General features: G+C 46.4%; 1 protein-coding gene and 1 long non-coding RNA gene across 4 annotated transcripts in view; one reads left to right on the plus strand and one right to left on the minus strand.

Annotated features, from left to right (window-relative positions):
- bcas3 (BCAS3 microtubule associated cell migration factor) overlaps window positions 1-19,028 on the plus strand; it is a 196,270-nt gene extending 177,242 nt beyond the window's left edge. For both annotated transcript variants that reach the window (XM_084673585.1, XM_084673584.1), the window contains exons 23-24: window positions 5,606-5,773; window positions 17,916-19,028. In XM_084673585.1, the coding sequence (XP_084529711.1) occupies window positions 5,606-5,773; window positions 17,916-18,064 (317 nt within the window). In that variant the 3' untranslated portion in view covers window positions 18,065-19,028. The remainder of the gene's footprint in view (window positions 1-5,605; window positions 5,774-17,915) is intronic.
- Window positions 19,029-19,525: 497 nt separating this feature from the next.
- On the minus strand, window positions 19,526-26,908 carry LOC146257446 (uncharacterized). Of its 2 annotated transcripts, XR_014729883.1 has the most exons (4): window positions 26,845-26,889; window positions 26,223-26,660; window positions 22,291-22,421; window positions 19,526-20,052 (listed from the first exon to the last, which is right to left on the minus strand). It is a non-coding gene; the product is annotated as an uncharacterized LOC146257446 (long non-coding RNA). The 2 variants fall into 2 exon arrangements; XR_014729882.1 differs by having other exon boundaries at window positions 26,223-26,908.
- Between the last annotated feature and the right edge of the window lie 26 nt (window positions 26,909-26,934).

The raw sequence follows: 26,934 nt of genomic DNA on the forward strand, positions 1-26,934 counted from the left end.
GTCCAAACACAGAACATGGATGTGTAGTCCTCTGGCTCAGGGTCGTGGCACGCCAGCACATGACCCATATGTCAGCACATGACAATATAGCACAGCCACACACACACACACACACACACAATAGTTAATTATTTCATGCCACAATCTGTTCAACCCTCTAAGCATCTCTGCACTTAGTAGTAATAAAGGTTCCAGCCTCTTGATTACAAAGGAAGTAGGTTGAGTCATCACTCTGAACACACACACACACACATCCTGATTATCTGTTAGATCTCAATGGCCTTGTCATGTTCCCTCCCCCCTGTATTGACTGTGTTGTGGGCAAACTGGTTTCCCATCCCTGCTTTAATCTCAGTGTTTTCACCAGCTTTCTCTACGTCAGCTCACCTGTTCTTCTCTGTACATTAAATGGCATTGATTGCAAATCTGTGGCAAATGTTTCCCAGGCTGTTTAGCTACCTTGGGATTTTTTTTAAAGTTAGCTTCTATTAGCTTAGGTGAAATAGTGTCCCATGTATTTGTCTGAAAGTGTGTGTGTGTGTGTGTGCGCTGGCGTCAGTGTGTGTCTCTCTAGGCTGTGTCTCTTTGCCAATGAAGTGGAGCAGGCGTGCCACTCACAGGCCCAAAGAGACACAGCCTCACTCCTGCTATGGAGGCTTTAAGACCAGTCTCAGTGTTTTCCTCCCCGACGCTTCTGGAACAAGATTTTAAGTGCAGGGTGAAAAGTGAGGTGGAGTGCGTGTGTCTGTCTTTCTCTGGGTGTGCGAGTGTGTTTCTGCGTCTTTCTCTGAAAGTGTGTGTGTCTGTCTCTGTGTGTGTGTGTGTGACTGAGACAGAACACACGTCGGTGGTGACTAAAGCGCCCAGGGCAGGCCCCTGGTATTGACTGGGATTACCAACACTCAGGGCCAGACCCAGGAGAGGGTGGGAAGGGGAGTAAATGATTTAAAAGCAGGTCTAATGTAATGAAAGGAAGGGTTTTAGCATGAAGGAGCTGACACACTTCCCCTGAGCTACCTATCACCAGGCGTTAATCCAGGGAGCTTACAGCTCCATTAACACTCACACCGCCTGCTCCAAACGACACCGGCAGCACTCTCTCTCTCTCATACACACAACACACACACACTGTGTTTCAGTGGCCACACACAAACACACTCACACACACACACACAGGGGATAGCAGTCTGGGTTCATAGCACAGGCCAATGGTGTGTGTCTGTGTAATTCTAGATTGTTTTGTGAACTCAATACGGGGAGATTGTTTGTGTGAGGAGAGTGTTCCAACGCCTTTTGTGTCTGTACACATACAGACTATACTGATCTTTAGTGTCTGTACACATACAGACTATACTGATCTTTAGTGTCTGTACACATACAGACTATACTGATCTTTAGTGTCTGTACACATACAGACTATACTGATCTTTAGTGTCTGTACACATACAGACTATACTGATCTTTAGTGTCTGTACACATACAGACTATACTGATCTTTAGTGTCTGTACACATACAGACTATACTGATCTTTAGTGTATGTATGAGCGACTGAGATGTAGGTGCTGAGGGGCCTAAAGAGAGGAAATGAAAGCTGTGTGTGCACGTCGGTGCCCTGAGAGAGTCCCAACCTTCAGCCAAGTCTGCCACCTCCAACCCCAGCCCCCCCTGTCCTGGACTGCAATGCACACTCTTTTCTAATCCATTCCTCAAACCAACAAATGCACAAGCTTGCCTAGCGAAGCTTGCCTAACCACTCCAGTCGGGAAGACTGACAAATGTTCCATTCAGGGCCAGAACCTTATTCATACGCAACGAGACACAGTGGAAATGGCACAGACCACACTCTTAATGTTTAACTATTAAACGGTCCTGTAAACCAATATGAGACTGGCTTTGGTGGAAAAAGATTGTTTCTGCAATGATGTGACAACTTTAGGGGTTGTTTTTAGAGTAGCATCGCTAATTTACACAGAAATGCATCCCAAACCAGAAGGTGTCTGTTTTCCCAACCCAAATGACCTCACAGCCACAAAACCACCGACCTCCATTAAGGTGCAGTAAACCACCATTAGCTCAACCTGAATCCTAGCCCCCCATCGCAGTAAAGGTTAATTGAATTAGCGCTAGCGAAGCTTGCCGCCATCGTTAGTGTTGTCAACCACCAGGTAGCTCAGAGACCATGGCATTTATCCCAAGCTTCGCGTGCTTGTCCGGTGTACAGTGCGTGTGTGTTTGGCTGGTGTGTGTGTGCATGTGTGCCCAGCTGTGCCCTCCTGAGCCCTCATTGTAAAGGTGAACACACACATGCACGCATGCACACACATACACACATTGATTAAATCTTCAAGGAAACTAGCACTGGCGGGAGAGATAAGTAGGAGGCCAACAGCTGGGGAATAACTAATCCATCAGGGTTTTACCATGATGAAAAAAAAACACCCAAAGCATGTTTCTTGATTTTTATTTAATTTCGCTGTCCCTCTCACCCTCGTGAGCTAAAACTCTTTTTGGCCTGCTTGTCACATTTTTTGAAGAGAGAGAGTTATGTGGGTTAAGGTAATCTTCCCATGTCTTCCTCACAGAGGGCTGGGTGTGATTTGGTTGGGCCGTCCTCACACTGACAGCTGCGGTGACGGTGGAGGCAGAAGGAGAGGGGCCGTCAGAGTGGAGTAGTGGAAGGACGGGTGACATGGAGGGTGAGGTGCATTACTAGGCAGGATGGGAGAAAGAGCGGGAAGCAGCTCAACCTTGACATCCGTGTATGGCATACGCACACAACCACACACACACACACACACACACACACACAACCACACTGTCCGTGTCACCCCACTCCCTGGGCGCACCTCAACTGTCAAGTAGGGCCATTCTTCTCACCTCCCTCTTTTTTCCTTCTCCTCCTCGACTCCATCTCTTCTTCTGGGTTGATGTTAGTGGAGATGACAGGTGTGAGCAGAGCCCCAGTAGGAGGTCTCCATGTTGCCTCTCACCTCGCCGGCGCTCCTGGAGCCGGGGAGATGAGAAGATGAGGCTGTTTGCTGTGGTGGAGATGACCCCAGCTTGACATTGAAGCCAGTGGTTTTCCCTTATATAGACAATGCTCCTGTATGAGACTGTGAGCGAGCGTTTTTGAAGAGTTGTGTGATTTTGGTCGGTATGTTCTTTGCTCAGCGCTTTGCTACAGGGTTTCAGATTAGAAGTGAAACACGCTAGGTCAAGCCTCGTGTTACAACACCCCACCACCCCCTCTCACACACACACACACACACACACACACACAGACCTGCCAGGTTACAACTCTACCAACTGCTAAATAACCCTAACGCACACACTCATAATCACACAAACCCTGCTGCTGGGATTATTATAGACACAAACAAACAAACAAACAAACTATTCAACCCTTATTCGACAGATTAATACATATAGGGCAAGTGGTTCCATGTAAACAAATGTACTTCACTGTAAAACCTCACACACAAACCAGCACACACCACTGCTCCTATGAGAACTCTCCCAATAAATCCTGAAACATTTAATCCAGACAAGTCAGTTGTGGTGTACACTGTTCTCTACACTCAATCCAACAACCTAGGAAATAACATAATAACATCCCAACATCATGTCACCTCAGAGAGGTTTAGCATGGCCTGACAGCACACAGGGCATTCTGTGTCTCTCACCGACACACACACACACACACACCCACACACACACACACATGCTCAAACACCCTGCAGGCTCTTGGCCCTTTGAAGGTGGGCCTGCTGGCTTAAGGGGGGTGTGTGTGTGTGTGGGGGGGGGGGGGGTGGAGGGGGGGGCACACAGCCCCCTCCATAAAACGCTGAGAAGTTATCAGTCGTTCTTGTGTTTGTGTGTGTGTGTGTGATGCTATCACGGTGGAGACCAGGGGCAGGCTGTGCACACTCTGGCCTCTGCATTAGCACCTGTCAGTGGGTCAGAGTGTGCCTGACGCAGCCCAGGCCTGGAACACACACACACACGGGCCAAGATAGCCACTGAACCTTCCAGATCAAAGGGTACCAGGGTTGTGCTGATAACCCCGTTTGGAACTAGGAAGGTTCTACTATGAGTCTAGATAAAGAACTGAGGCACGCATCAATGTGTACAGCACAGGACGCCTGTCCCTCAATCCCACCACCTTATCTCTACGTCTCCTTCTCTGTCCCTCTCCTTCTCTTTCTCTCCCTCCTTCCCTTCCTCACCCTTTCTATCTCTGCGGCTCTCACTCTCACTCTCTTCCTTTCTCCTTCCGCTCTGTTTATCAGTCCAGTTGCTGTTTGGCGTGTAACTTTGGGGGAAGAGAGGAGCTCTCCTTTGATGTGCTCCACTCTGTCTGCGAGGCTGTGTGTTCAGCTGATAGAGTATATACCCTGTGGTATCCTAAAAAGCACCGGGCTCTTCGCCTGCCCACAGAAACACTCATACTGTTTATCTGTGTGTGTGTGTGTGCGTGCTTGTCTCTGTGTGTGTGTGTGCCTGTCTGTGTGTGTGTGTGTGTGTGCCTGTCTGTGTGTGTGTGCGTGCCTGCCTGTGTGTGTGTTGGTACCTGACTGAATCCAGAGTACCATTTTGTATGTTCTACAGCCTTGTGCAAAGAGCTCTGCTGTGGTGGACAAGATGAACGGCACTAAGTGACAGTTCTGTGAACACAGACCGCTAAACACAGTCCCCCTCTGACTGCTACGCAACACACTATTTCTTCTCTTCGGCAACGGACTTCCATCTAAGTACATAAGGATGGGTGATTCTAGGTATACCTTTTGAGGTGTATTTTTGGGGCAGTGAAATTTGGTGTATAATACTGTATCATTTTCCAAACTGGTACGCAACAATACCGTTTTTTTGTAGTAACAACAAATGAATGCAACATAACTGCTACCACGGCGACCACGTAAATGAACCATGAGGGCCGGCAGGCTGTAGAAAGTCCAGGCGTTATTTACAGCCACTCATTTCTAGTGAAGAGGAGCCCATCATTCGTTCAGCTAAGGGTACATCAGTGCTTGGACACTTAGTCGCCTGATTCTCAGAGTGATCACCTCCCATAGAGGCAGACAGTGAGTTGTCTCCAGCCCCCGAGCGCTGAAGACAGAAACAGCTTTGGGAGACAGTGAGGCTCCCTAACAACAGTTTGCTCCAGCAGTAAACAGATCAAGACCTGGAGGTGTGACTGGAGGCCGGGCCTGACCGTCTGTCGTCTGTGAGCTCATGTCTGGAGTTAGCCTGTGGGAACTTGTGTACGCTCCAGCTTGTTGAGCGTGTGGTCAGGTCTGAAGAGCGGGCCTGTATCTAAATGGGTTCCGTGTTAAAATAGGCCGCAACTGGACCGTGCTTGGTTCCCCTCGTCGTGTTGTTCCTCTGTACTGAGAATGTGTCAGGTCAATGACATGTTTTGGGCCACAGAGCAGATTCTGAACTAAGTGTCCTCAACTTCCAAACCTCGTTTTGACTTTGACGGGACGAATATTTCAACGTACCGTGGTTTTGGCTACGGAGCGGATCCATTGTTTCGACTCTGTACTCGGTTTGGACTGGAAGCCCCTCATCCTTAACGGGGACGGGTGTGTGTGTGTGTTCCAGGAACATTTGACCGCAGCGTGACCCTGCTGGAGGTGTGCGGCAGCTGGCCAGAGAGCTTTGGGCTGCGTCACATGACCTCTGTGGACACCACGGAGGAGGGGCTTCGGGAACGGCTCGCCGACGCCATGTCTGAGTCGCCGTCCAGAGACATACTGGGCTGTGCTACAGGTGGGTGACACGCACACACACACACACACCCATGTATTAACACATTCATTCGTATAGGCCAAGTGGTTATGAGAAAACAGATGAGATTGTGTGTAAAACCACACACACACACACACGTACACACTAACGGAAGCGCCTTCTTGTGTGTGGCTGTCAGTCACACCATAAAAGAGAGCCAGGGGCATTTCTTGCACACTGCTCATGAAGATGCACAAATTTTTGTCCATGAACTGGTGGAATACACAATTGTGTATGCGTTGTGTGTTGGCACGCCCGGTCGAGAGTGTGTGCGCGCGTGCGATCCTTTCTGACAGTCCGAATGTTAAACTAATTTAGGAAGCGGCAACCCTCTCATCTTGTCCTTAAGTGAACATGAAGGGGGGGGGGGGGGGGCAACATGGAGGGCATGTGTGAGAAGGGAACGACCCGAGGGTCACAAGGCCAAAATGTGTTTAGCATTGACTTTCTCCCCCCATGCTCATTCTGTGACCTGGCCCATCTCCACCACAGCCGCCCCTCCAGCCTTATGTCTCGCTGGCTGGCTGGCTCGCTCTTCCCCTCCCGCCGTCCTCTCCAGCACACAGGCTCTCTTGCGTCGCAGCTATTAGGGCCTAACCACATTTGAACCTATTCATTTACTGTCCCCTCTGCTGTAGAATCCCCTGTTTCTCTCCGCCTCTCCCTCTCTTTCCAACTCCTTCTCTCTGTCTCAGTAATTGGCCCTGTCTCTCTCCCGGCCCGTCATTAGATTAGAGCAGACTCCCGGACACTTGTAGTCTGCGCTTGTTCCTCCATCGCCACGGCCCCTAATGCAACGCAAAATTCATTACTGATCACATTACACTCAGCCCCCCCCCCCCACCACCAGGTCTCTCCGCCTCTGGCTCTCCCGTCCCACACAAGACAGTAGCTTAACCCTTTCCACAGCAAGGGAGAGGGGCCACTCGGTCACTGTGTGTGTGTGTGTCCGGGGGAGGGGGGAAGGGGGACTGGAGCCTGGACTCAGACATGCTCATCCATCCTGGACTGACTGTGGCTTTGTGTCCCTCTGGCACCAGACTTAAGAAGGGAGTAACAGGGAGGTAATGGAGGCTAATCTAATTGGGACCAGGAGAGTGTAATCCATTGGAAATATGTGTGTGTTTATGTGAATGTGCCGGACGTTGGGTGAAGAAAGAGTGTGCGTGCACGTGTGTGTGTGGCTGCTGGTGTTGGAGTTTGTAAGAGAGTGCCTGTGCTTCAGATGGCATTCAGAGTGTGATGTCTCCAGGGTGGAATAGTAGGTTCAGAAAGACACACACACACACACACTGAGGCAGAGTTGGAATGCCTTATGATATAACAAATCACCATCCCTGACATTCCTCCAACACACTCGGTCACTTATACACACACTCACACACACCGCTCGTATACACACACATTCACACTGAAAACAAAGCCCCTACTCAGTGAGATGGAGCTCTCACGCACAGCCTGAGACCTACTGTCGCCAAGGCCAGGAGCAGGTGACACACAGATCCAGAGATCCAGAGATGGAGAGAGAAGGGGGAGGGAGGAGGGGAGACAGACAGAGAGAAGGGGGAGGGAGGAGGAGAGACCGACAGACAGACAGACAGAGAGAGAAGGGGGAGGGAGGAGGGGAGACAGACAGAGAGAGAAGGGGAAGGGAGGAGGAGAGACAGGCAGACAGACAGACAGACAGACAGACAGACAGACAGACAGACAAGGGGGAAGGAGGAGGAGAGACAGACAGAGAAGGGGGAAGCAGGAGGAGAGACAGACAGAGAGAAGGGGGAGGGAGGAGGAGAGACCGACAGACAGACAGAGAGAGAAGGGGGAGGGAGGAGGGGAGACAGACAAAGATAGAAGGGGGAGGGAGGAGGAGAGACAGACAGAGAGAGAAGGGGGAGGGAGAGAAGGGGCCCATGAGCTGACTGCTAAAACACACTCCTGCTGAAATTAGATTTGGCCATGTAACATAATGTTGCAAACTGAATTTGTCTTATTGGTGCCAACCCAACATAAATTCCATTGAAGCCATGGGGATGATTGGGTCCCTGTTACCTTGCAGAGCTGAGACAAGCCAAGCTAGGCCAGCTGATGTCCGACTCACTGACCCTTACGCACACGCCCATTGTTGCCCTTTTGTTTTCTTTCAATGTCTGTCGCATGGAAGCAGTGATATACCACCAGGTCACAGGCCTAGGTGAGGCCTGTTCTGACTGCTAATGCTCTTCAGCTTTTTAATGAATGAGCAGAGAGACTAGGGGGAGATCTGAGGCCACACACAGCCAGTCAGTCTGTTGATGCTGGTGCATGTTTTCACGCAAACGAGGAACAATATGCCCAAGACCTGAAAACGCCATTGCACTCAACTGGTTCACTCAACATCCCTTTACATGTGTAGGCTCTGTTTTAACACAAATATTTAAGGTGCCCTTATCAGCGTCCAGAAAGTACTGCCATTCTTCAGTGTATTTTGTGTGTGTGTGTGTTTGTTAGTATACACACGTGTGTGTACATGTGATATGTTAGTGAGTCTGCGTGCTTAGATTTCTGTGTGGGTGTGTGACCCTCTAAAACAGCAGGAAGTATGTCACTCACCAGTAGACTCTGTATACACATCAAGTCCTTATGAAGTCCCAATTATTTATGAACTTGTCAGACGCCCGCCCAAATAGGCTTATGATTGACTTAATTACTCCAACTGCCATTCGCCATCGAAGCATAGCTATTGGTGGGTTGATTCTAGGGCCGTCGATGTAATTTTTGGAAGTCTTCCACCGCATGTCTGATGTTATCGTGCAACTGAAAACACTGCCTTTTGTGTGTTTGCCTGTGTGTGCGAGTGCATATGTGTGTATGTTTTCGTGTGTGTAGTTACAGAAAAAGGGCACGCTGTTGATGTAATCTGTTAGTGTGGATTGAGGATTTCCTCCCTGCCAGAGAGCTGTGTGTGCGTGTGCGTGTGTGTGTGTGCATGTGCGCGTGCGCATGTGTGTGTGTGTGTGTATATGTACTTCTGCATGTGTGTGCCCTTGCAAAGGCATTGGGTTCTACATTCTCCTCACTAGCCACTGTGCTTAACTCTTCAGTAGTTAACTACATACAGTAGATACTAGTATATTTGTAGTATATGTATCTAGTATCAATCAATGTATCTAGATACAGCACTGTGCTAACCACAGGAGGAGGACCACACCTGACCTTATCATAGCATTGCTTTATGTGTCGCTTTTTTCAATCTAAACTCAACGCCATTCTTACAGCGCTCGAACAGTAAGGACTGCATTGCATGTTAGCCTAATGTGATTGGGGTGTACCGTTACTAGAGCCGAAGCCCGCAGCAGTTGAGAATCATTTCATAAAAGCGCTCTGTAATGCAACCTTAATGATATGAATTGAGCCGTCAAGGCGCGTGGATGCTTGGGCCCCGGCCCCCCCATTCACAGGATAGAACCCTGGATTGTTTTCCCGGTTGGGCCCGTACCACTCCTATACTCAGTGTTTGAATTGGCCCATGTGACCAGGACCCCGTTCAGCCAGACCAGAGCTATTATCTGACTGACTGCCCTCTTTTGTACTTGAGCTTGTTTTGACACACAGATATCCATCTGAACACCAACAACATGTACGATAGACCATGAGACCATGAGAGCACCGTGGCAACGAGGTGAGTCGGGTCCGGAGGTCCCACTTTCCCCATCAATCATGACCTCCCTCTGGCTCTTTGCTGTACGTGCACATACACACGCTGTTGGTCACACGTACAAACACACACACACACAGACACAGAGCAGCGGATAAACACATCCGTGCAGGGATACACACACAAATGTACACATTTGTCTAAACCTCTCACGATGTATGTGAATGAGACCTGAAGCCAGAAGTGCTTTACAGGGCCTCTCCTCCTGAGCAAACCACGTTGCTCCACAGGCTGTCCACTGGGAAGTACAGGGTGTGAACGCTAGCTGATTGTCCCAAACTAGGAACACACACAAACACACATTAGAACCTATGAGAACGACTGAAACATGTTATTCTGCTTGTCTATGCAGTGTAAGTGATGGATTTGGAGGGGGGACAGAGGTAATGCTCTAGGGTAGAAATGTAACAACAACTAGCTTTAGACACACATACCCACCATGTTGCCGGATCTTTCTTCCTGGCTTTTGTTTTGCCTACGTGCGTCAGTGAGAAGGGATGTCGGTTATATGGGGGGGGGGGGGGGGGGGGTGCGGAGAGGGCTAGTCAAGTGTTTTTACATCAGTCGTCTCAAGTTTACGCCTGACTGGATTGTGTGACATTTTCCATCAGTGTGTCCTCTCTGTGTACTGTATGGCGTTAGTGTGTGGGGCTTCCCTATCACAGAGACACACACACACACACACCCCTTAACTCACCCCATCACATCACTGGGATTCTTTGCTGAAAAATATTAGTTGATCACTTTGTCACATCCCCTTAGGCCCCTGTTCCGCCACTTTAACACACACACACACAGAGAGAGAGAGAAAGACACAGAGAGAGAGAGAGAGAGAGAGAGAGAGAGAGAGAGAGAGAGAGAGAGAGAGACGAGTGCACTCCGCCGGAGAGACACTCAGTAAAAGCTCCGACAAGGAGAAGAGAAAGAAGAAGGGAGAGCTGTGAAAGACAGGACAGGGGGGATGTGACAGTATTCGAGGCTGAAGAGTATGGTGCCTTGAGAAGAGATGGAGGAGGAGTGTGAAAGAAGAGTACAGTCATTATATCTGCCCCCCAGCACTCCTTCATTCACTGGCCGGTCTCTCGCTCTCTCTTTCTCCCTCCATCTCGAGCCAGCCTCGAGCTGGAGTGTAATGCGCCGCGACAGTGTGAGACTATGAGGAATAATTCCTGTATTCAAAGCCGCCACGGCCTCTCTCTCCTCCCCTCCTCCTCTCTCTCTCTCTCTCTCTCTCTCTCTCTCTCTCTCTCTCTCTCTCTCTCTCTATCTCTCCCCTGTCTCTTCTCCCTCTCCTCTCCTCCCCTGACACGTCAGGCCTGGATGTCATTGTATCATTTATCCCGGCCTTCGCCCCTCTCTGCCACTCTGCCCCGCTCGCTCACCCAGAGGGGAGCGTGAAGGAGAGTGTGAAAGAAAGTGTGTGTGTGTGTGTGTGTGCACAGGCAGGCGAGCGGGCACGGCGGGCTCGGCCTACCGCAAATGGGCTTTTTGTGGACTTTTTTTGGAGCCTGCACTTAACAGCTCGCTCAAGGGAGAGACACATAGGCTTGTGAGAGTTTGCAGAAAAGGAGGGCGAGAGATGGAAGAAGAGGGCATAGGAGAGAGAAAGAGAGAGTGGGGAAGTAGGGCGACTGGAGGCTGGGATGGGGGTTGGGGTAGAGTGGGAAAAGCACTTTTGAAAAATGTGTGTGCGATGTTCCTGGTCTGTTTTGGGTTGTCTAGACAAGACGATGGAAGCAGCCTTTAAGAAGGACCAGGAGGCCTATGAACACTCCTGAAATGAAGTTGTGGCCCAGCGTCTTGGTGTTCCGCCTCTCTTTACACAGCCAGCCCCAATACCAGTCAGGAACATCAGCCCTTAATCCTGGCCCTTGTGTGTTTACATTGCCCTGGACTAAATGAATAATACAGGAGTTACATTCAATACATCTTCACGTGTTGGATATGAAGCACAACACTTAAACTGCCACATGCAAACACGTATATTATCGCTGGAAATATTTGTATTATTCTCAATAATTATATATTCTCTATCTCAAACATACATAGATCAATTATTATTTATCTCTCTCTTTCTGTCTCACTCTCACACACGCACACAGACACACGTATATAAGGGGTGTGTATCAATAAAATATGTTGATATGAATAAGAGATGGAGAACATAATGGACAGATTGCGAGGCAGTGCGGTTGGAATAGTGTTCCCTCCGTGCTCACAGCTGGCCCGGTCGCTTCTACAGAGATCCGATCTGTGTGTGCGCACGCCTCGACACATCTCTTTCCAGGAACACGGGAGATAGAGACAGAAGAGGGAGGGGAATGAGGACGGGTGGTGGGAAGGGGTGAGGGGTTAAAACAGGAGGAGGAGAGGAGCAGAGGGACTGAGAGGAAGAGGGGAGTGTACTGTAGAAATAGAATGGGGAGGGAGGGAGGGAGGGAGGGAGGGAGGGAGGGAGGGAGGGAGGGAGGGAGGGAGGGAGGGAGGGAGGGAGGGAGGGAGGGAGGGAGGGAGGGAGGGAGGGAGGGAGGGAGGGAGGGAGGGAGGGAGGGAGGGAGGGAGGGAGGGAGGGAGGGAGGGAGGGAGGGAGGGAGGGAGGGAGGGAGGAGAAGTAGTGGATCAGATGGAGGGAGGAGGAGGCTCGGGGAAAGAGAGATGGGTCAGAAAGGAAGTGAATAGAGTGTAAACACAGGAGGGAAGTTAACAAGGGAACCAATTTGATACAGCCTGAATGCAAAGAATAATTAACCATCATTATCGGCATTCATAACAGGGTCCTTGAATGCTCCCATAGCCTACTATCTCCAAGATGAAAGCGCAACAGTAATTAGCATGAATGGTTACATGAAAACAACTACATCCAATAACTTGCCAGCATCAAATACCTTTCTGTCCTGCAGTGATTGTTTATGCTCTGGAGCTCATGTTCATCCACCCAACTCCCGACCCCCCAGCACACACACATAGACACACACACACACTCCCTCGGGATGAACCGATCTTATGAACCTACATCATGTGTCCTTCCTGTCATACTCCACGCTCCTCTTTGTCCACCAAGTATGCTCATTCCCCAAAGTCCTTCTACCCCACCACTCAGGCTGTATGTCAGCCTCCTGGAATTAGATATAACCTGTTACAACAAACAGGCTAATGGACTATGGAATAAACTAATTTTATAATTAGTAAATGAGTTGGTGAATTAGTAAATGGCAAGGTAATAAGTAGCAGTATCCATCCTCCTCCCTTCATCTGAGAAAGCAGCTTGTTGTCCAATTATACCTGAGATCCTAAGAGCTTTCTCAATCCGTAAACAGACATCTCAAGTATCTAAGAGGGTTGTGACGGGGACCATTGCTTTATGTCCATCTACTATTCGGTACTTTGTTAGTTCCAGTCTGAAAATGTTAGCCGAAGGCTGGAGTTTAGATGAACATTTGTGAACCACGGAGCTTTGTCTCATGTGAAGAAACTTACTCTCAAGGGTAGTTCCGTGTTGCTATTTTGGATTTGTGAAACGATTCACCTATTCATAGTCTAACAGGCAAAGCATTGAAGAATAAGGAAAAATCAACTTTTGTTATCAGGGTCAAATCCTCAGTCAAAAGCTGTCCTTTTGAACTGATTCAACAACTTATTTCTATAAGCTCTTCTGACTGTAGAAGTTAGCAAAATTCAGCTGCATACATATAATCCATTATTGTGTATATAATGGCAATCTTATTGAAATGGATGCTCTTGTAAGAGACTGGATACAGCCCCTGGACTCTCTTCTGTACTACAGAGTGCTATTCTGCGGGGCTTTCTCTGTGTCTTCATACAGAAAACATGTTGCTCCACACATTCCTCTTGACCTCTGTCTGTCTGCTGTCCTGACCCCTATCTGCTCTCCAGACCCCTGGCTCCCACCAACGCTGTCATCCTCTGCCAGCCAATAGGAACGATGGCTGATGGCGTCTAGTGCCCGGTTGGCGTACCTCGCACGCCATCGCCGGGGGAGCTCGGTTGGTTTGCGTTTGCCCTGCACATTTACTCTGAACCTGTCCCCATTTCTCTCCGTCTCCATTGTCCCACATCTGCCTTTGCTTTGCAGAGCACTTCCATGTGTAGAAGTGCCTAAACGCTGTCCCTTTGGAACAGAAAGGTTGTGCCCCTTTGGAAAACACTGTCTCTGCCTGAGGCATGTGGGTTGCAGTATATAGCAGAGTAGGCTGACTATACAGCAGTCCTGCCTTCAAGTAGAAAGACTTCTCCTCCAGGTAGGAGACTTGAAACTGCCGTAAGCTTCGTTAGCATGAGCTGTGTGAAAGCGCTGCTAGCTAAATGTCTGAATCTCCAATGCAAGGCCTTAGCACCTTAACACCTGAGCAGTTGTATGTGAGGATCTGGTCATAGATGTGGGGGGAGGCAGGTCTGAAGCTGGTCTGCCCTTACTCTTCATTAGCTGCTAATTCAAAGTGGCCCTGTTGGTGTTTTGTTGGTGCCCTAATGAGGGTGAACCACATGTGGAATGGTCATGGTTATGGTTAAGTTCAACCTACATACCTGTGGACCTACTATCACAATCGCCACATTATGGAGCTCAAGGTTGAGGTGATGTACATGTTCATCATCCCTTCCAGACAATGATTGGTTAAGTTCAGCTTTCCATCTGTGAGCTGGATCACGGAGCCTACAATGACATCTCTTTGTTGCTCTTTGTTGCTTTCTCCTGTTGTACCTAATCCGTATCGACCATGACCCCAAAACCAGGGGACGTACACAACCATGTCTCATGTGTACCGCTACACCCCAGGTGCCCATACGTATGCAGTGACAGTATATGTGTTGATGCTGGGCGGGGCCATCGACAGCTGGTGACAGAGGGTGGTGACACGCCCACACACACCAGGATATATGGATGACAGCAAAGGGGGACCTCGGTGACATCATACCCCTCTAATCTGACACATGGCTATATTAGGGCAGTGACAGATAAAGCACATTGGAGAGAAGGGGGGGGGGGTCTGAGAGAAGTGATTGTAGTACTGTAGCAGACATTCTGTGTAATGAGGCCTGATTAGAGATGAAGCACAGAGAGAGAGTGTGTGTGCTCATGTCTGCTTTTGCTTTGTCTGTGTGTCTATCGTGTGTGTGTGTGTGTGTGCACACGCATGGAGGGGGAAGTGGGAGTCTGACGTGAGAGCTCTAACCAGTGCCAGCTGGGGCCAACGGTGAGATTAAAGTTAAAACACAAAAACAATCAGCCAGGATAAGTATAGTATCGGTGTGGGTTACTGCCCTCATCCCAGACCCTGAGAGAGGGAGGGAGGCACACATTGGGCCTGCTCAAGCCTGGCTCTCTATGCCCTCTCTCCCTTCTACACTGGCAGAGACCCACTGATTAAGAGCCCCTTTGTTTTCTCTTTGATCTCCGCCTCTCTCCTCCACCACCACCCCCCCTTGCCCGTAACGCTCAACTCAATACAGTCCCACCACCGCAAACAGACATGCACGCCACTAACAGGCTCCCAATGGGGGTGGGGGTGTTTGTGTATGGTGTTTGTGTATGTTGTTTGTGTGTGTGTTTGTTTGTGTGTGTGTGTGTGTGTGGTGGGCGGGGGGTATATATTTAGTATGTTTCCCTTTAAAAGGCTTTTTCATTTATTGTATTTGTGTGTGTACATCGTGTGTGTGTGTGTGCGTGTGCGTGTACTTGTGTGTGTGTCGGGCTGAAGTGAGAAGAGGGGAATGTAAGAGGATTAAGACCATTCCCAGCTGAGGCTGGACCATTTCTGGACATTTCCACAGTCCACTTGGTAATGAGGTATTTACTGTGAGGGCGGGGGCGCAGTGTTATTGCTAGTTGCCATTGAGCTTAACTCCATCCCTGCTGGATTGAGACACTAGCTCTGAAATAGCTCAATCTTTTATCATCAAAGGCTTTCTCTCAGTGCTTCTACATCCTTATCTAAGAATTAGGCTCGCCCACATTGAAGATACAACTCTCTGCAGAACCATATAGTCCAGTGGCTCAGTGTGCTGGGGTGCAGCTGAATAATCACAGGTTCAATTCCCTCATGGGCCTCTGTACCGAATGTGCATTTAATGGACATTTAAGTCCCATTGGAGGAAAGTTCCAGCTTAATGACCGTATTGTGTTACACAGTGACTTCACTCCCCCTTGAACAAAAGATGGCCAACATGAGAGCTCTGTGGGATTGTGTGAGGGGCGTGAAAGGTTAAGACCAACGCCTCTCACTGAATGGCTCCTAGCAGTCTCCCAATGAGGTGGATTAGGGCCGCACTAGTGACACCTCGGGGGCTTTACACAGGGTGTTCAGCAGCTTGCAACGTCTACAATAACACTGCTTACACTGGAGATAGTCTGCACTAGGCTAGGAGTTAGCATAAAGGTTAGGGGTTAAGGTCAGGCATTCTGGGTCTGAGGCAGGCTGGAGGAGGAAGGAGGCTGTATTGGAGGCAGGCAGGCGGAGTTGGAGCCAGGCTGTCAAAGGCAGTGCAGAGGCTATGTTGGAGGCAGGAATGAGGCTGAGGTGAAGGCAGCCAGGGAGGGAGGCAGGGGGAGAGGTGTTTGCTGGGCTCAGTCTGGGTGCCGCCACCACCTCTGCATGCCTCAAGACCCAGGAAAGTGATATCATTACAGTTGACTGGGATCTGCTTACTGATAAATCCCCACCACTCTCTCTCTTTCTCTCTCTCTCTGTGTGCGCGTGTGTGTGTGTGTGTGTGTGTGTGTGTGTGTGTGTGTGTGTGTGTGTGGAACTGCAGTCACCAACCCCTGGGATTACTCTGGGCAGCTTCAGCTGTGCTGGTGTTTTTCTCTGCATGTACTGTGGCAAATTAGAAAGTGCTCAGGAGGTGGGAAGACATGCTAGGAAGGGCAGCGCTCGGCCCAGAGCAGGTTGGATAACCCCAGGCCGGGATGCCAAGTCGACAGATTTGCGTTCTGGCCGACCTAATCGCTGTGGTTTACTACGTGCTGGTTTAACACTCTGGGGTCGAACTGATAAGGGAGATGTCCTGCTTGATCACGGAGAAGAGGGCACCTGATTGGATGACCTTTGTGAAGGATCTGTGTGTTCATTCATATTCCCACCAACCCTGAACGTTACCTCAGCTGAGAACATATTTCATTTATCACACTGGTTGGATTAAAGTGATTCTGAATGACACATTGCAGTGATGAGCTGAGGGTGTATATGGAGTACTGGGTAGTGTTGAGTTGGATTGTGGGCCGTCTCTGGGCCTATGCTGTGTGCCAGCCCTAGCAGAGGCCATCGTTGTCTGGTGTGCTTTACTCTCCCTCCAGTCTCCACGCTTGGATTTATAGGCTCCTGTCGCAGGGGTATGTTAGCCGCACCCCTCCTACAACACACACATCCGTCCTGTACCCCACTGACAGCTTGGATATGAGGTCAGCAGCCTTTACCAGGACTTCCCATTCATCCTGTAGGAGAACAGAGACACTGACACTGTGTGTGTATCTGGATCCCTCCATCCGTCCGTGTACAGATCTATGGGCCCTAAATTTTGCACAGGTGTCAAACCACTTGTGTTATGTTGGACTGTTGGACTCTCTCCATGTGACGCGCACCCTGTGTAAACTGGCCGACGTGTGTATTTTTAGCTTGTTTGTGGGTGCGTACAGTATGTTGTTTCACCGGCACGCACCCATACCGTTTGCCCACCATCGTTTAGTGGGAGAGCCGCAATAACAGATAAAATACGACGCTGACAACATGACAGGTATATGTCTGATCTATGTCAAAATGCACCACATACATCACCAACTATTCTCCACTGCCGCACATACCATTCCACGCATACATATATCGACAGACATGTTTTACGGCATGTAATATCTGTAATATGTTCCGTATGGCCACGGACGTTTCCAATAATAGTAAGGGGTGGGGTGAGGTATGGTGGTGGAGGGAGCTGGCATACACTGTCAGAGCCCCTCCTCCCCCAGCATAGTGGGTCAGAGGGGGGGGGGGGGGGGGGGGGTTGTGTGTTCACTGGGATCAGATACATCTTCTGATGGATGTCCGGGATGCTCGACAGCGGAGATGACTCATAGGTGTTCGGGAGAGCGTGTTGTCCTGGGCTGTGTCGGGCACATGTGCAGGCCTCCTCTCTCTTAGGGGAGCAAGGACCTCTGATTTACTGTATGGCCTTCCTCAAACCAAACAAGGAGAGAGTGGAGACGAGAAAATGGTGTTCAAGGAGAAGCGCTGATGAGCTAATCACACTCGAGCATTTGTCTTTCTTTCCGAATGTGGGCTTACAAACCCTGAAAATAATAAATTTGTGTGGCATTATTAATGTGCTCACAACGCATAATTGTTACCTGATGTCATCCTCCCTCTCTATCCCCTCTCCTCTCTCTCCCTCTCTCCCTCTCTTCTTCTCTCCCTCCCTCCACAGAGCTCCAGAGGGAGGGCAGCATTGAGACGCTCAGCAACAGCTCCGGCTCCACCAGCGGCAGCATCCCCCGGAACTTTGAGGGCTACCGCTCGCCCCTGCCCACCAATGAGAACCAGCCACTCAGCCTGTTCCCTACCGGCTTCCCCTAGACAGCAGTCCTGCTTCCCCTAGACAGCAGCCCTACTCCCTGCAACCCTGCCTGCCCCTCCACGACTACACAAGACAATCCAGGGGGCACACAGACCACCTCGTTATATTCAGATAGCAATGTGTTGTTGGCAACATTTCAAACTTGCGCACTTCCGTTAAAAGGCCCCTTTGTGTTGTAGACAGTGACCTCATTTCAAATGATAAGCCTCTGTGAGTGTCTGACCACTCCATGTTTGTGATGATGACCTGGTAAATGATGTTGCCATGGTCCTCTCTCTCTCTTCTCCCCCCGCAGAGTGGCTCGTGGTCCTACCTGGCCTGGTGTGTGTGTGTGTACAGTCTGCAGGGCAGCTAGACAGTGTTCTGGCCTGCCGGCTGATCTGAGTGTGTGTGTTTGAGTTAGCGTGTCTGATGATCTGTTGTTAACGTTGTACCTGTGTGTAGCAAATTATTTTATTTCTGACCACGCCCCCTTCCATCTGTGTGTACGTGTGAATGAAACCAGTGAAAATATTTTTGCTTTTTGCATTTAGATGGGCTTTAATTTTAGTTTACATAATCTAACATATTTCCCATAGCTCACTTTAGATTATTAATTGGACTCAGTTACCTGTAGTTGCTAACCGTCTGAGAAAAGTGTAGCTGCTTGCTATATTTGAAAATTGTGACCAATTCCTTTTTTTCATTAATATGATTAGAATGTATTTTGTAAGTCACCGTGGTTTCTGTGGGTAACCTTTGGTGTCACTATCTTCCTCTGATGTCATCATTTTGGATTACGATGTAGCCGGAGGCATGTGCTGTAGAAAATGTCATCTGTCGTTGAACCTAAACCCACTATTTGCCAGCTTGCTTTTCTAACAGTCTAAATGAGTTTGCGCTATACTTGAGCATACCACATATGACTTGATCAATGCCTGATGCACTATTGAAAATAAAAGGCACATTAGCTAACAAAAACGGGTTCTGAAAATGTTCTTTGTGCTGGTTTGTTTTCATTTAAAGAGAATTGTATAAAGTTAAATTATATATCCCTTTCTCTCATCAGAACAACTATGTGCCACCGTTGTCATAATGATGCATGTTACAGAAAAGGGCATGACTTTATTCACGGTAATGCAGAACATGCTTGATATTGACTGTAATGCTTTGTAAAATACTAAGTCATTATTTGCTTAACATTAATTAAAGTAAAATAAGACTAGGGAAATGTGTTTATAGTTCTTAAAACATGAAACCAATTGTGTTGTCACCACTGTTACTGGATAATTGTGTTTACATATTATGACAATGTTCAGTTTGGTATTGGAAATACTGTATTATTTAACCTAAAATGAACGAGCCAATTGTGATTAAATTACATCCTTCAGCATTCACAACATTCAAGTGAACAGCCCAACCTGTACCAAGAAAATATGCCGTTATCAGTGACAAAAGCTGACACCACCAGTGTGCTCTTATCCAAACAGTCATTTATTGTGTACCAATCCCAGTGAGTACAATGCATTTCATACTTACCAGCATGTACTTATACACAGAGCTTGCTAAGGTTGTGTCTTTTTCTCTGAAAAATGAATGTCAACATACTGTAATAGCATAAGCAGGAATAGCAAGTGAGAAGGTGGTCCACCCCGCAAGCTGCTACATGTGTTTGTGCATCCGAGCAAGCCTCCTGTGTTTCAGTGGGCACTTACTTTGAGATGAGCCAAATCCGCCATGACTCTGAAACTATGGGTGTGTATGAATGGGTTTTAGCAAAATGAGCCATGACTCTGAAACTATGGGTGTGTATGAATGGGTTTTAGCAAAATGAGCCATGCCAGCGAGCCCTGGCACTCTCCCCTGACCTGTGTGGACACTGGAGCCCTGTTGCACTTCACAGAAACATGCTGCCCTGCATGCCAATGGCTCCCAGAAGGCCCAATGCCCAGGCTGGCAGCGCCAACAGGTCTCACCCTCTCTCCCTGATGGCCATTCTCTGCCCACCCTGTGAATGAAGAGGCCAGAGAGGGTACATGAAGAGGAAGCTATGATGGAGTGTGGTGCCACAGATGTATAACTTTTTGAAGAAATCAGCATGGCTTTATCAAACGTAGTAGGCTACTGAAATACAATGACTTACACCGTTTTTGGCAAATCTAGAGATTTTTTGAAATTCTCAATAAAGCCTTATTTGCTCGCAATTAGATAATAAAATACAACATCAACCTTTCTCAAAACAACAAAAATGATACTGATGTCTGTTCATTAACACTTTTTCCCCACGTCTAAATAAATTTACATAGGCTGAAACACATTTTACGGGTGTGTAAATTAGTCTGCAAACTCCCATGCAACTGGTTATTTGAGTCTAAAACTGGATATTTGAACTGATGTATGACTTTGGTAACTTCATTAGTGGCAGTCGTTTGACATTTGAAATCAATCAGGGACCATATTATTTTTGTCGTTGGAGGGCAAGGATTATGCAGAAAAAAATTATATAAATGTAATGCTTGTAGCAGACATTTGATGGATATTGGCGCTTTGTTTAATTATAATGTTACACCCTAAACAGTATACAGAATGTCTTCGGGGTGTTTGCATTCTTGTCTAGCATGTTTCACACGAACACACCGTCGTTTTCCATAACTTAATTTAACAATGATTACTTTAAAATAGGTAAGTGGTGAAATGTGTTGAGGTGAAAGTGCTGAAATAAGGTGAAAATATTTGCCAATGCTGAGTTGAGAACGTTGTCATAAATAGGCGCATATGGACAGCTATAATCGCGTTATTTTGAACAAGATTATGTTCAGGCTATGTGTACACTTATTTCTAATTCAATGATAGAATATCATGTGAGAGGCAGTTCTAAATCCAACACGCAGCCGTGCTTTTTCTCTCATTAAATAGAAGTATGATATGAATAACATAATTTCCCCCGGACCTCATGTAATTTTGCATCGCCTTTAATACGATTAAATGTTGCCGTCAAGTTGGAAATCAAATTCTGAACAATCCACCATTTTAACGAGTAACGTGTTAACCTCAAATCAATGTTGCATGGGCTTTTACGTTTCGTTTGAGTAATGTTACGTAAATCTCGGAAAACCAACTGATTATTTAAATACACATAGCACATCTTCAAGGTTTACATAGCACTGGCTTCTGTATTCCATTGGCATTGTTGCTATCCTTAAACTAGGCTACACTAGCCTACTACTGAGTAACTAGACAATTGTCTAGATTCAAATTAGTAATGCCGAGGGACTAAAGTTAAACTACTAACTTTATCCAGATCACCAGTATTTGTGCTATCCTTTAAATAGGCTACACTACTACTAAGTAAATAGACAATTGTCTAGATTCAAATTAGTAACGCCGAGGGACTAAAGTTAAACTACCAACTTTATCCAGATCACCAAGGCAAGGATGATGGAAGAAAGGAATGAGAAAGAAAATCAACGCAACAACTAAGTCTGCAGGCTATTTACTTCTGCAGCACAGACAGCGTAAATCATTGTCAGAAAGGTTTCAATAGTAAAGGACCGTAATGCGTCTGTTACTGAAGACTTCGATTAGATCACCTTATCTTGACGACGATAAAGGGCATGATAGGCTGCAGCTGAAGTGTGAAATTCTTCTCAGACATCAAAATTCCATGAATCAGCGATAAACACTTGTTTAACGGTAGACCAATAAGATAATGAAACTACAGGTTATCTACACCTAATAAGCTTCAGGTGTAAGAATCATTCCAAATTAAAACTAATATGTTTCCTACATTTTGACATGATTTTACTCATACGCCATGTCTGCATGAACTATCACTCAAAATGTTGCATAATTATAGACCAAATAGTGGTGTTTTATTTATTGGCCGGTTTAGTGTTTACATGGCTCGTCATTAACCTTTGCCGATCTATTTTGAATATGCATTCCAACACACACATTATATTCTAAGCACGGGAAACTCTTTATCAACGGAATCAAACAGGTAGGCCTAGCACTTGTCACTCAACTCTCCAGTGCGTCATAGGCTAATTGATTTTATAACAGATTATATATAGCCTAGATATATACTAGCGGGTGCTTTTAGGCTATACGCTTTATGGTCACATTCGAAAAACATTTTCTGTACTCTGCCATATTTTCCTTTTATTATCACTTTAATTGACCAAAGAGGAGTTATGGTAATTATACCAGTGTCGTGACTCAGACTCTAATTGAATACGCAACCCACCGGCAGCACAGAAGAGGCGCAACCAGAAGTGTGGGAGCCGGGAGGAGAGGGATGGCCACATGCAGGAAGTGCTGGGAATGTCCCTAAAGTTTTGGAGATTTCCACACCTTCAACGTGTTGCCAGGACTTGCCTGTCAAAAAAGACATGAAAGCATATCAACTTTTAAAAATTCATATAGCCTAACCAAAACCATAGCCATTGGGAAACAGGACTAGCTACTCCGTCACATTTCGTTTTCCATTGTGATTTTCACGAGTTAGAAATCCAGCTGATAGCCTCGACCAAGAATTTATAAAAAATACAATAAAATACAAGAACTTTAAATGGTTTCAATAGGCTTTGTCTGTGCCAACAAAAGGGCGTGACGTTAAAAACTAAAACGTTTACATAAGACAGGAACAACCTTCTCTCAACCAAAAGCATTGATTACACTTCATAAACTTCTAAACAATGGCTAAAGAGGTTCGGGGTTGTAAGGGTGTCAACCTAATTTGGTGTACTGTATAGTGTAGATAGGCTACCGAAATTGAATGTTTTCTGTGAGTCTTAATGGGAGAGAGGTGTTCCTGGATTCCCATGGGTAATTTTAGCGCCCCCACCTGTTACCTGAGATAGGTGCTCTTTCTCAAGGCGAGTGCTTTTCAACTAATGAGCACGTCGGGTAAACAGACCAATCGTAGGCGGAAAAAAATGAACTACAATAGTCATATACTCCTGGATTGAGCTGATCGGGGTGTCGTATTGGATGATCAGGCACCAATCGGTTAGGCATTCATCGTAATGACACTGATTATCCGATATTAGCTAACTTTTTTGAAGGATCATTTTACCAAGAAGTGTAAAGCTCTGCAAAATCTGTCTATGCATTTTCTGGTGTGGAAGGTAGCGAGCTTTATTTCGAATGGTGCATAACACCAGGGGAATGGCGTGCGCTGAGGGGCTGTGGGGGGATACTGCTACTGAGACTTGTCATTTTCCATCAATCTGTCGTAATTTGGTCGAGCGAACAGGACAGCGGACAGGCAGTCCCGCTGACACGGGTCAATGAGACAAGGCCAGCACGGACACTAGCAAATTACGAGTTCGCAGAGGCCGAGAGAAAGTGATTAAATCCACGGCTTTAATTAGAAAAAAAGAAATGGAGAAAAACGTAAACAGGCATATGTGTGTGTGTGTGTGTGTGTGTGTATGTGAGAGAGTGAGAGAGAGAGAGAGAGAGAGAGAGAGAGAGAGAGAGAGAGAGAGAGAGAGACAGAAGGAGGGAGAGGGTGCACGAGTGAAAGGAAGAGAGAGAGTCGGAGAAGGGGAGTAAAGCGAGAATGAGAGAATGAAAGAGCGATGGGGAAGAAAGAGGAGAGGGGGTTGGTGGTAGCTAGAGGAGGCGCTGGGTATACATGTGACAAGGGGAAATATGAGGGACTTTGACAGGTCTTAAACGGTCTGGCGCCAAGGCCTCAGTCTACCGGCTAAATATAGCAGAAGAGATGATGCAGCGAGATGGGAAGAGAAAATGAAAAGATGAAAGTGAAGAGTAACAATGTAGAGGGTGAAAAAAAGAACAATACCGTGTTATAGACAAATAAGGCGTACAGTGCCCCGTTATTTCCTAATTAGAGAGTCTGCAGCGTATCAATAACACGGGTCTCCGAATGATCCCGTGGCGCCGCATATTCTTTTCCGTGCATTTTTACCTAACGTTGGCAATTCGATTGAGCTAAGGACAAAGGTTGTAAGCTGTAGACCAACTACATTATATTCCGGTTCCAGAATTATTTGAAATATTCTTCATAAAACTTCGTATTAGTCAGATTGCCTTATAGGTGTCGAGGCAACCATTGAGTTCAGTGTTGGGTACATAAGCAACATTTTACTTAACTGAGCAGGGACGAGGTTTTAGTCATCTGGAAGAACCTCGCGTCGGTTGATTGCATAATTGTCTATTTAAATGTGTACATTGAGGATACACAGAGCAAACAAATGGAGCGTAATTGCAAAACCATTGTTGATGTAATCAATTCCTTAAGTATATACATCGAAACCCATTAACATTCTGTGTGTTGCTAATCTTTTTTCCCACTCAGAATGTGGCTCCGAAGTCTGACAGAAGCATCTGTTTGGATAGAGAATGTCTCACTTCAATGACCTGAAGCCAAGTATGCAGCAAGATATTTCCTTATTCAAATGTAGGCTATTTAATGTGCGTGGATAAGGAAGTGTGCTGCTTTAGGATACTTGTTTATTCCAAGCAAGTTTATTTCATTTGTGTGCACCTGTGACTTGAACGTGTTCACAGATATCTACACCCTCTGAGTTTCAGGATGAGATAGGCTAAAACTATAGGTTTGAAAATAAAAAGTCAAATTAAAATAATGATTTGAAAACTGTGAACTATATTAAGGACCTGCTCTCATCGATTGACTCAGGAGTGTCAAATATAGCAAACGACCCATAGAAGTTCAGAACCATAGTGAAATGTGTTCACTATGTTTTTTTGTTTTTTTACAATGGTAGCCTACAACGAAAATGACTTTCTGTGCACCTGTGATCATTTCATCTGTGCTCCAAAAAGCGGGAACAAGGCATAAACATATATTTTGGATAGCTACATTTACATAAAGTGTATTTATTTTATTGTAGCCTAAATAACATCTCACAACATGATTATGGTGCCAGCTCTACCACCATCAGTAAAGCAACAAGTGCCTTACAAACCCTAGCTAGATCATCCGAAGACGTTAGTTTTCCATTCGTGAATAACTATTTTGAAACACATTTATAACCACGATGCAACTTGTAAGTATAAAGTACAATGTGCATTAGCCTATAGTCACAACGAGTGCACACTCTAAATATATATAGGCTATATACGCAGGGATATGTAGGTCTAACCATTTCTGATATATATATATATATATATATATATATATATATATATATATATATATATATACACACACATATATATATATATATATATATATATATATATATATATATATATATATATATATATATATATATATATAATAAATTATGCATAGTTTATAACTTTGATGAATGTTTTCTGTTTAAACAAAAGGAAAACAGACACAGGCTATACAAAATGCTGACGTTTAAGGGGTTAATCGGAAATGTGCCGTTTGTCTCTGACAGATTCATTCGGAGGGATTATCAGTTTTTGTTTCAGTTTTTATGTCGAAGTGACGATGTTTTGGATTGAGGGAGTAGAGCCAAAACTATAAAGTCTACGGCGGAGATCAAAGCATGTCTCCCCGGATCAGATCTAGACAGAAACCCTGTTTATCCAAATTCTCACATTTTGACGCGAAGTAATAATCACGGCGAGAGCATTCTCAGCCTAAAACTCGAGCATAAGCCTCAGCTTTGGCGTGAATGGTGAGGGGATTGGAAAGCGCTGCTAAAGGATTTTAGAGTAAATATGAAGTGACAAGAGACTGCTCTTATTGTGGTACGTCAGCCGACTGGCGCCAAGCGGTTCTTTAACAAACTGAACCGAAGTTGATCAAGGGGCCCAAGAATGGATTTCTTAAAGGCGCACACAACAGCGCTCAGACCAAGCCGGTCTTCTTGGGGGTCGAGCAGCAGTCTTTAGTGTGCTATGTAGCTTGCTGTATGTGGTTTGACCAACAATCTGTCCATGCGAGTCAGGACGCTGATGTGCCCTTGCACATGACTCCTGACTCCTCCTGACTATGCAATAAATAGTTTACCGAGACGCAAGAAATATGACTAACCATTTATAGATGTTATTCTTCTGAAGCTCAAACTAATAATAAAATGTTTGCAAAAATTTGCAAAACAAATATGAATAGTAGCCTATGTATAGTCTGTATTCCTTGAAGACTTTGCACCCACAAACTAGGCTCAAGGGCAAATACATCGTTTTGAATGCATCTAAGTAAGCACTCACCACATTTACTGTCCCTTTTTGTCTGGCAATTCATTCATCGTTTTCTTCCTCGACGCAGAAAGTGCGCTTTTCGAATGACCCGGGGCTTTCTTTAAAGAGGCAATGTCCGGTTTATTAGCGTCTGTCTCTCCCGTGAAGTTGTTCATGACGGCAGCGAGTCGCGGAAATGTAATATTCTGAAATGTTATGACTTAATTCCAATATCTAACCTTTAGGAGCAGGGAAATATAGAATTCCTTACCTTAGCAACAGCATAAAGGCAAGTCATCTGAGTGAAGATTTAGCTACAATTAAGGCTAAATATAGGCTATATACACACACCGAGAAGCCTAGGCTATAATTTTTCAACAATAGGCTGGATAAAGAATCGAAATGGCATAGCCTATGGGAGGATTGACTAACACAAAACAAAACACTTTTCACAATCAAGCAGCGAATCTGAAAAAAAAGAAAAAAAGGTTTTAGCTAGGCTGTAGCCCAGGCTCAATGAAAATATAAAATACACGGTAGCCTACACATAACATTTATCCACATAATTACAGCAAATGTAAAGCTATAAACGTTAAATGCCACTCGGGTACTCTTTCGGGAATGTAAGTTGCTGCGGACAAGGTAGGAGTACCTCATCGGGATTATAAAGCGCAAACCGACCGAGGTGATGTCTCCACCGGCAAGAATTGAGGGCTGACCCGGTGTTTGGCTTGGAGATGGG

This window comes from Hypomesus nipponensis, chromosome 15, assembly GCF_054491055.1.
Source record: "Hypomesus nipponensis isolate SF chromosome 15, ASM5449105v1, whole genome shotgun sequence".
In the NCBI taxonomy this organism is placed as follows: Eukaryota; Metazoa; Chordata; class Actinopteri; order Osmeriformes; family Osmeridae; genus Hypomesus; species Hypomesus nipponensis.